The sequence below is a fragment of the Micropterus dolomieu genome, unplaced genomic scaffold (assembly GCF_021292245.1).
Source record: "Micropterus dolomieu isolate WLL.071019.BEF.003 ecotype Adirondacks unplaced genomic scaffold, ASM2129224v1 contig_8799, whole genome shotgun sequence".
NCBI classification, from domain to species: Eukaryota; Metazoa; Chordata; class Actinopteri; order Centrarchiformes; family Centrarchidae; genus Micropterus; species Micropterus dolomieu.
The window spans coordinates 542-11427 of NW_025737785.1; the positions used below are offsets into that span (position 1 = coordinate 542).

The window sequence follows — 10886 nt, forward strand, 5'->3', positions numbered from 1 at the left end:
TCACACCTGTATCACACCTGTATCACTCCTGTGTCACTCCTGTATCACAGGAGACCAGAGTAAGACACACCTGAAACACTTCTGTATCACACCTGTATCACACCTGTATCACTCCTGTGTCACTCCTGTATCACTCCTGTATCACACCTGTATCACTCCTGTGTCACTCCTGTATCACTCCTGTGTCACTCCTGTATCACTCCTGTATCACACCTGTATCACTCCTGAAACACTCCTGTATCACACCTGTATCACACCTGTATCACTCCTGTGTCACTCCTGTATCACAGGAGACCAGAGTAAGACACACCTGAAACACTTCTGTATCACACCTGTATCACACCTGTATCACTCCTGTGTCACTCCTGTATCACTCCTGTATCACACCTGTATCACTCCTGTGTCACTCCTGTATCACTCCTGTGTCACTCCTGTATCACTCCTGTATCACACCTGTATCACTCCTGAAACACTCCTGTATCACACCTGTATCACACCTGTATCACTCCTGTGTCACTCCTGTATCACAGGAGACCAGAGTAAGACACACCTGAAACACTTCTGTATCACACCTGTATCACTCCTGTGTCACTGCTGTGTCACTGCTGTGTCACTCCTGTGTCACAGGAGACCAGAGTAAGACACACCTGAAACACTTCTGTATCACACCTGTATCACATCTGTATCACTCCTGTGTCACTCCTGTGTCACTCCTGTATCACAGGAGACCAGAGTAAGACACACCTGAAACACTTCTGTATCACACCTGTATCACACCTGTATTACAGGAGACCAGAGTAAGACACACCTGAAACACTTCTGTATCACACCTGAAACACACCTGTATCACAGGAGACCAGAGTAAGACACACCTGTACTATACTGACATCACTAACGGAGCCCCTCCCTCTCTCAGCAGGTGAGTCGTACCTGCGTCGCAGTGGCACCGACATTATCCCGAAGGCTCGGATGAAGACTCTGAAGATGACAGTGGTCATCGTGCTGTCCTTCGTGGTGTGCTGGACTCCGTACTACCTGCTAGGGATCTGGTACTGGTTCCAGCCAGACATGCTGCACGTCACACCTGAGTACGTCCATCACGCCCTCTTCGTGTTTGGGAACCTGAACACCTGCTGCGACCCTGTCATCTACGGCTTCTACACGCCGTCCTTCAGGGCCGACCTCGCCGCCTGCTGCCGCAGGACGAGGAGCAACGCCTCGCCGCGATCGCTGGCCCGCCTATCTGCCAGAGAGGGTCCTCACAGCGGCGAGCACGAGTCGGACCCCGCCAACAACAAACAGGCTGCAGGAGACCAACACTGACCAATCAGAGGACAGGAGTTTGATGTTGTCACATTCTGTACCTGTGAACGAGTGTGAAAACCGGAGCTGGACTGGCAGGTGGATCAGGATCACTTCCTGCAGCTCCAACAGGACAGAAATATCTGGTTCGTCTGTTCAGAGCAAATGTTTTCATGTTGAACCGATTTAGTAAAATTCTGTTTTAGATGTGAAAAGTTTTCTGTTTCTTCGCTGAAGATGAGTCGAGTCTCGCAGGAAGAAATCTGCAGAGCTTTTATTGATCCACTGATTCTGTTCTCTGGTTCTGTTCCCAGGTTTCCTTTGAGGTGATGTTTTGGTTTGTTCTGAAGGTTCCCACAGATTCAGAGGAACTTTGATGCCACGTTAATAATCACAGTTTAATTTCATCACATTATGAATGTATCCAGCACAAACAGGAAGTTCTTCATGTCAGTTATTGATCCTTTAATAAAATCTGAGTCTGCTAATGTTTCTGATAACTGAACAGCTTTTTATTGATCATTTCATCAGAAGGTCGACGATGTTAACAAGACGATGAGGTTCGTTAACGTTCAGAAAAATTATCAGATTCTTGGTAATTAATAATCTTTTTAATGACAGATAATTGACATTTTGTGGTAATTCATAAAAATGTCTCTGCTCTACTTTTGGATCATCGTCACTATGAAAGAATCAGGTGAGTTTACAGTCACTCATGTGACAGAAGCTTTTATCCAAATAGACTTCCATCTGAGGAACAACAAGCATCAATACATTCAGAGATCTACAAGTTAAAATAAATACTAGTAAGAGCTGTTAACACGTACGGCATCAGTGGGGTGAATACCTGGGGAAGAAGCCATCACTACCAGAGAACTGTGAGGGGACAGAAGAAGAAGGACAGGAAGTGCATGTTAGAGGTTTGAGGTGTTATCAGAGGAAGTGTTCAGGAGCTTCTTGAAGTCAGAGAGGGACGCTCCTGCTCTGATGGCGTGTGGTAGCTCGTTCCACCATCGTGGTGTCACAGGTGAGAACAGGGACCGAGGTCGCTTTGTGTGAAGGGATGGCAGAGCCAGGCGGCGTTCGTTCGAGGAGCGCCGTGGCCCAGAAGGAACGTAGGCTTGAATTATGGAGTTTAGGTAGATGGTGCAGACCCAGCAGTAGCTCTGTATGCAGCATCAGGGACTTGGATTTGATTCTGGAGGCCCCGAGGAGCCAGTGGAGGTCACTGAGTAATGGTGGAACATGAGTCCTTTTAGGCTGATCAGAAACCAGACTGCTGAACCATCTGTAGGGGTTTCACAAGCTGAAGAGCTGGAGGGCAGAGACATAACCAGGGCCTGGACCAGGAGCTGGGTGGCGTGCTGAGTGAGGGAGGGGCTGATTTTTCTGATGTTGAATAGAGCAAAGCGTCACGACGGAGAGACAGCAGCAAGATGAAAAGGACAGCTGGTCAGTCATGAAGTTTCTCACCATGCTGGTTGGAGTGACGACTGAGGAGCCAGGTTGTAGTCTGATGTTATGGTGGATAGATTGCTTGCCTGGAATGACCAAGAGTTCAGTCTCAGAGAGGTTTAGTTGAAGGTGGCGAGACTTCGTCCATGCAGATATGTCCGAGATACAGTCCGTGATACACGCTGAGACGGTGGAGTCGTCTGGCGGGAAGGATAGGTAGAGCTGCGCATCGTCTGCGTAGCAGCGGTGAGAGAAGCCGTGCAAGCGAATGATTGGCCCCAGTGAGGTGGTGTAAACTGAGAAGAGAAGGGGCCCTAGCACTGAGCCTTGGGGCCCCTGTGGAGAGGCAGTGGGACGAGGACAATTGTCCTTTCCACAACACAGTGTAGGATCACCCAGAGAGGTAGGATTCGAACCACAGGAGTGCTTTGCCTGAGATGCCCGTTGCTGAGAGTGCAGATAGCAGGATCCTGTGATTGGCTGATGGGTCGAGCAGGATAAGACCCGAGAACCGGGCTTCACTTGAACCAATCAGCTGACAGCAGTTAGTTCAGTGTTTAAAGGACACATCAGGCACACCTGTTCACCTGAGACACAACACCTGAAATGTTTAAAGATTCAAAAAGATCCAAAAACAAAGAACTAATAAAATAAAGATAAATTAGGGGCGAGCCGGCACGACTGAAACACTTTTCAGATATACCTCCTTTTATAACGTTACAGACAGAAATCATTTGTTGTTGTCACGTCTGTGCAGGACAGAAGAAACACAACAACGTACATTTAAATAGTTTCTGTTATTCTTGTTATTTAGAAAGCGTGACACTACCCTTCTTAATACGTGATTGCAAACTCATTATGTTCTTTTTCTTAATAAAAAATAGTATAAATATAACTTAGCTAGCTAACTAGAAAATCTAACAGCTAATGCACATTAGGATCAGATCTGTGCTGCTCTTTTTATCCACATCTGCAGCCTGTTGTCCTGGTCTACTGTGAAGACCCTGTTATTTGGCTGTGAGCATCCTGGTGGTCCGGCCGGCAGCCTGGATGACTCTGCCGCCCCCCCCGCCGTATCTAAATAAGGTGACGAGATGTTTAAACTTCACTTGCTTCTAAACTGTAAAACTTTGACATTTAAAACTTCAGGATGTGTTAAAGCACTAACTGATCTGTCATGTGACCATGACACCATAAACACAACTCGTCATTCATCACTTGAGTGAATTTACTTTCCGTGACTGGAAACAGCTTCTTTCGGATAACTCGGTGAAAGAGTGACGTATCCACCTGATTTTTCTCGGTTCTGTTAAGTATGTGTTCTGTATGTGCTGAGCTAGTTTGGCATATCAGACTGGGCTCTGAGAAAATCGCTGTGTTTCAATCGTCCCGGCTCTCCCCCACACTAAAATTAAACATAAAAAACGCGAAATATACTGACAGCTCATCGATACTTCCAGATAATCAGTCCATCCAGTGAAGTTAAAATGCAGTTTTTCTTAAACCTTCATGAGCTGCTGATTGAAAAGAATTGTTAATAAAAAAACAAGACATCTGTTTTCTGCTTCTATCCAGTTTTATTTGGTTTTCATGTGTCTAAACATCAGAAAGGACAACAGACAGAAAGATCCTCGGAAACACGTTCAAATACAGAGAAGAGTTCCTCCAGTGAAACTTTAGGATGGTAACAAACCAAACCTCATACAAAAACTGTCTAATTTAACTCTTCTTCCGTGTGAACACGATCTAGGTGTCACTCTGGTTTTGAACTCTTTATGTTTCTGTGTCGTCTCTTCTGTTAAAAAAGCAGTTTAAAGCTTTGGGATGCTGTTTTAACATTTTTATGACATTAATGAAAATAAAATGTTTTGAGAGAAAAGAAATCAGAAACATTAAAGCATCACTTTTCTCATTGGTTCTAGCCTTCACTCACTCTACGATCTCTACGTCTTTAGTTACTACAGCGTGTCGACAGGCTGAAATTAAACTACAAGGGAAAATAATCAGGTAACACTGAACGTCTGTGTAGAATATAATCACATGAATGGCTTCTTATGTCCACTGTAAAAAATTAAACCTGAGGAGTTTAATAATCAGTGTTTCTACCTTCAGCTGAAAACACGACATTTCTTAAATTCTAAAATATTTTCACATCATTCAACTAACAGAAAGAAGAAAGTCAAACAATAGAAAACAGAGTAAAAAGGTAAGAATCATAATATTATTAGCAACAATAAACATTTTAAAAGGTCATTTTGGCAGAATTTCCTCCTCACCACCGAACGGCAGCGACAGAAAAATATGAACTGAAAGAAGAAAGTTCTAGAAAAAGAACATCATAAACATTTTTATATTTTTAGAAACACTTGGTGACCTTTGACCCCGAGGACAGCAGAGGGTCCATGAGACTGGACATGACTCAATGTGGCATGACAGAATGAGTGCGACTCGAGACCCAACAAGACTTTTGACTCTATGACGGACAGCATCGATCTGGTGGGTCTTATCATTGAGACTGTGTGAGTTCAATTGATGAGACTCGATGTGACTCGATGAGACTCGATGAGACTCGTTAATCTGCTCACAAACTCAAAACGAACCTAACAAGCAGGATTTGGTTCTGCTAATAAGTTAGTTACAAGTTAAAAACCAGTTTGGATGCATTAAGTCAAAATAAATGTCACACAGAAAGTCACATTTCCATTTCAAGGTTTTTGTTACTCAGGGTCTCAGGGTCTCTGGTCTTGGGGTCTCGGGTCTCAGAGTCACTGTCAGTAGCAGAGACAGAAGCTGTAAAGACTCGGTGATGTTTCAGGATCATTGTGGAGCCTTTGGTCAAAGTGTTTCTATCATTCGGTTATTTGGCTCTTTAAACTCATCCTGTCACAATCTATGAAAATATATTTCCACGTCTCCTCCTGTGTTCATCTGGAATCTAAAATGGGAAAGTATTTCTTTTGGTTTGTTCTTGAACTTTGGAAACACGAAGTCAAAACAAACCGTTTGAACAGAAAATGGTGAGACCTGTTTTTCTCTTTGGACGTCGTTCAGCTGGTTTTTAAAGAATATTTGGACGTTTGGCTGAAACTCTACAGAAAGCTTCTGTTATTCTACAGGAACGTTTAGAAATTACTTTCAGACATTATTATACATTAGAGGTCGCTTTAAACAGGCGAGGCAGCACACACCTGCAGACAGGTGGCAGGAAGTGGCTGTTAAAATTCATTAAGACTCGGGACAGAAAAGGGCTGAGATGTCTCTCACTGAGACATCTGGAGAGGCCAAAAATTCCTGATGCTGAACTCCTCAACATTTCCTCAGGGGAGACGTGTGCAGAGGAGGTGTCTCCATGAGGACCAGGACAGACTCTGTCCACTTCAAACAATCAAACATCTTAAAGTTTCGTTCTCCAACATCTGCAGAGAGCTTCAGGACCCAACCTGTTGAACACTAGGCTGCAGAGACAAAGACTCTGGATCAGGTCTTGGACTGTTGAAGGTCAGGACTCGTTAAACTCTATGGCAGTCAGACTTTGGAGCAGATTTATCTGCTGTGGAAACTGAGAATTTAGAAACCTACAACCTCCAGAAGTCTTTAAATATGATTTCCTGAACTGTTTTCTGGACCTTGAAAGGTGAGACGTCCAGGTTGTTATGCTGTCGAGATTGCAATGTTAAAACTCAGGACTATGTTCAGTTTTTGGACTCTAGAAACTCAAATCTGTGGAAGGTTACTCCGATGTACAAGCAGGTTTTTGGACTCAAGACACTATAAAAGCTTGCAAGCTCAGATCTGAGGCCAGGTTCGGCACTCTTGAACCTAAGATCTAAAGCAGGTTTATAGAGCCTAGAAGACAAGATCCTTCGCTAATGTGGGATTTCAGATCTGAAACAGGTCTTGGGCCCTGGAAGCAGCACTGGAGGAAGTTGTTGGAGTCAGACAGGAAGTATCAGTCAGGAGTCAAACAAGCACAAACTCAAAGACAGCAGAGATCTTCCGTGGTCTTTGAGGGGGACAACAATGGACCGAACGAGCAACCGTCACAGTTTCTGTGTGACTGTCAGGCACAGGACATCAGCATTGGTACAAAAAGGTAGAAAATGGCAACGTGGCCCCAGAGGGGCCTTTTGGTTAAGAGGTAGGTTAGCATGACCAGCAGCAGATGGCTAACGGTCGCTTGTCAGGCGTTTGGCGTTGAGCCCGAGGTAGCTCTCTTTGGAGGTAGAGTTTGGTGAGTCAGAGGAGGGAGGGAGGGAGGGAGGGCGGGAGATCAGCCAGCTGCCGGCTTCCTCTACATCCTGACCTGAGGCGAACTCGGTGAGACAAACAAACACTAAAAGGCTAAAGCAGCGCAGAGAGCTAACGTCCTCTACAGTCACCTGCCGACCAGAGTAATAATGAATCCCTTTGGCTCCGGGCCTCCGAGGATCAACATCACCTGTCAGGTAGTTCAACTAAACCCACAGTGGATCCTCTGAGGACCCGGTCTCTGGTCAGACCGGTGGAAGGCCTCATCGTCTTAGGAAACTGGGCACCGACGGCGACAAACTCAAAACTACCCCAAACTGAAGAAAAAAGGTTTTGGTTTCAACAGAAAGCGTCCGGGACGCCACGGCGTCAGCACCTGATACCACACGGGAAGCAGCCCGAGTCATTTTAACGATCGGATCAAAGAAGTCCGCTTTGGTTTCGGTCTAAAGACCAAATCATCATGAATTGCAATGAAAGCTCGTGGACATCTGGAGTACTTCATGGTTCTGTTACCGTGTGGTATCAGAGCTCTCCGGATCTTCCTCAGACTCATCATAAACTGTCAGTCATTCATCAAGGCTGTAAGGCTGTAAGGCTGTCAGGAGCAGAGGACGCCACCAGGGGCTGGGGGGGGGGGGGGGGGGGGGGGGGGGGGTTATCCGGTGCCTGTGCCAGGCTGGACGGGTGGAGTTGGTTCAACCATGACCATCACTGGTGGAGGGGTGGAGTCACACCTCTGTGGGCGGAGACAGGAACAGTGTTAGCATAAAGTGGGTGGACTTCTGTTCAAACAGTTTGCTGGAATGGATAAACACCTGTAACCATGGTAACTGGTTTAATGGCAGCAGAAATAAATGAGAATGTAGGTGTTATTGTCATGGTTGCCATGGATACCTAGACAGATGGAAGAAGGAGATAATGGAGGGAGGATGTGCTCTGGAGTGTTACCTGGCTCAGCTCGATGCTCTCAGCTACGTGACCTTTAGGACCTCTCACACCATTCAGGGTGGGCGGAGTCTCCCAGCTTGCTGCCTTCCTGCAGAAGAGACTGAACATAGAACAGAGTGAGGATGGTGAAGATGATGGTAGTCGTCATGGTGATGGTGATGATGATGGTGATGATGAAGATGATAGTGATGATAGTGGTGATGATGTTAATAAAGATGATAGTGATGATAGTGGTGATGACAGTGATGATGAAGATGATAGTGATGATAGTGATGATGGTGATGATGATGGTGATGATGTTGATGATAGTGATGATAGTGGTGATGATGGTGATGATGAAGATGATTGTAATGATAGTGGTGATGATGTTGATGATGATGATAGTGATGATAGTGGTGATGATAATGATGATGAAGATAATACTGATGATAGTGGTGGTGATGATGGTGGTGATAAAGATGATAGTGATGATAGTGGTGATGAAGATGATAGTGATGATAGTGGTGATGACAGTGATGATGATGATAGTGATGATAGTGGTGATGACAGTGATGATGATGATAGTGATGATAGTGGTGATGATGGTGATGATGAAGATGATAGTGATGATGTTGATGATAAAGATGATAGTGATGATAGTGGTGATGATGATGGTGGTGATAAAGATGATAGTGATGATAGTGGTGGTGATGATGGTGGTGATAAAGATGATAGTGATGATAGTGGTGATGAAGATGATAGTGATGATAGTGGTGATGACAGTGATGATGATGATAGTGATGATAGTGGTGATGACAGTGATGATGATGATAGTGATGATAGTGGTGATGATGGTGATGATGAAGATGATAGTGATGATGTTGATGATAAAGATGATAGTGATGATAGTGGTGATGATGATGGTGGTGATAAAGATGATAGTGATGATAGTGGTGGTGATGATGGTGGTGATAAAGATGATAGTGATGATAGTGGTGATGAAGATGATAGTGATGATAGTGGTGATGACAGTGATGATGATGATAGTGATGATAGTGGTGATGACAGTGATGATGATGATAGTGATGATAGTGGTGATGATGGTGATGATGAAGATGATAGTGATGATGTTGATGATAAAGATGATAGTGATGATAGTGGTGATGATGATGGTGGTGATAAAGATGATAGTGATGATAGTGGTGGTGATGATGGTGGTGATAAAGATGATAGTGATGATAGTGGTGATGAAGATGATAGTGATGATAGTGGTGATGACAGTGATGATGATGATAGTGATGATAGTGGTGATGACAGTGATGATGATGATAGTGATGATAGTGGTGATGATGGTGATGATGAAGATGATAGTGATGATGTTGATGATAAAGATGATAGTGATGATAGTGGTGATGATGGTGGTGATGATGAAGATGATTGTGATGATAGTGGTGATGATGTTGATGATGAAGATGATAGTGATGATAGTGGTGATGATGGTGGTGATGATGTTGATGATGAAGATGATAGTGATGATAGTGGTGATGATGGTGATGATGAAGATGATAGTAATGATAGTGGTGATGGTGGTGATGATGGGGATGATAGTGATGATGGTGGTGATGATGGGGATGATAGTGATGATGAAGATGATGATGATGGTGATATTGGGGGTGATGAAGGTCTTACTTGCGCCTGTATCCCAGCAGGATGAAGAGCAGGCAGCAGAGGATGCAGGCGAGGCCGCTGTGAACGCCGATCAGCAGCGTGGACATGGATCCATCCGACCGATCACAGTTACATCTCGGCCCGGCTGATGGAGACAAGAAACACCACATTATACTGGTTCCACTGGTTTCAGAGGGGTCAGGGGTCAGAGGTCAGGGTGTCAGGGTTCAGAGGTCACGTTGAGGCTCTTACTTGCTGCAGTCTTTTGTCCCTCTGCCAGAGACACGAGGCGGCGGTTGGACGGACTGTCTCCGTTCCCGTTAAAAGCCACCAGCTGGATCTCATAAACTGCTGCCGGCTCTGCAGGAAGGAAACAACAAACCTCTGAAACACTGAACTCATCTCACAGAGTGATTATCAGGCAGAAACATCAGCAACATTCTCTATTTATTTATTTTTTTAAATTCTATTTCCTGTCATTTGTATATTCCAACGTTAACATACAAAGCACTTCATTTTATTTGAATTAAATGTCAGTTAACTCTTGTTGACTCATGTTTATTAAAGAAGAAGAATGTAGTTACAGTTTGACCAAAACACCTGACTACAGAAAGAACTGGTGACCAGCTGGTTAGCTAACAAGCTAATTGTTTTCCTCTTTGTGAGACTTAAGCTGTCAGTAAGCTGTTGTACTGTCCCTTTAACTGACCCAGGTGGGAGATGGTGTGGGTATTGATGTGTCCTGGGAAGGTCTCCTGCCCCTTAACGTCTGGGTTGGAAACCCCGCGATACTCCAGTCTGAAGCCCTCCAGTTTCCCCGGCTTACTGGGCAGCTCCCAGTACACCTGCATCGCCGTCTGGTTCAGGACTTTAGTGAAGAAACTGGGAGAACTGGGAACTGTGGGAGAGACAGAGACAAACAGTCATTCAACAAACTGTAGTTCAGACAAGTTTTACTGTCTACAGATATTGGAGTTACAGCCAGACTGAGCAAAGCTGAGTATCCAGTATCTCACAAAAGTGAGTCCACTCCTCATATTTCTGTAAATATCTGATTATCCCAATCAGCCATTTTCCCTCCCCAGTGTCATGTGACCCGTTAGTGTTACAGGGTCTCAGGTGTGAATGGGGAGCAGGTTAAATTTGGTGATGTCACTCTCACACTCCCTCATAACGCTCACTGGAAGTTCAACATGGCACCTCATGGCAAAGAACTTTCTGAGGATCTGAAACAAAGAACGGTTGCTCTACATAAAGATGGCCGAGGCTGTAAGAAGACCGCC

The 10886-nt window shown here is 44.8% G+C and overlaps 2 protein-coding genes across 2 annotated transcripts; one reads left to right on the plus strand and one right to left on the minus strand.

Annotated features, from left to right (window-relative positions):
* The first annotated feature begins 425 nt into the window (after positions 1 to 425).
* Positions 426 to 1794, plus strand: LOC123965174 (gonadotropin-releasing hormone II receptor-like). The gene is made up of 2 exons (XM_046041740.1): positions 426 to 1448; positions 1617 to 1794. Exon 1 carries the CDS (start codon positions 970 to 972, stop codon positions 1321 to 1323), a length of 354 nt encoding a protein of 117 aa, XP_045897696.1. The 5' UTR covers positions 426 to 969; the 3' UTR covers positions 1324 to 1448; positions 1617 to 1794.
* Positions 1795 to 7663: 5869 nt separating this feature from the next.
* LOC123965175 (immunoglobulin superfamily DCC subclass member 3-like) lies at positions 7664 to 10501 on the minus strand (the record flags this gene model as incomplete). The annotated part of the gene is made up of 5 exons (XM_046041741.1): positions 7664 to 7744; positions 7957 to 8056; positions 9625 to 9748; positions 9856 to 9963; positions 10313 to 10501. Coding segments are annotated over 5 exons (602 nt in total), but the record flags the coding sequence as incomplete, so codon positions are not given.
* Positions 10502 to 10886: the final 385 nt, after the last annotated feature.

Bases quoted from the DNA above. Each gene is read 5' to 3' on its own strand.
- LOC123965174 (XM_046041740.1), top strand. From the start codon at position 970: ATGAAGACTCTGAAGATGACAGTGGTCATCGTGCTGTCCTTCGTGGTG.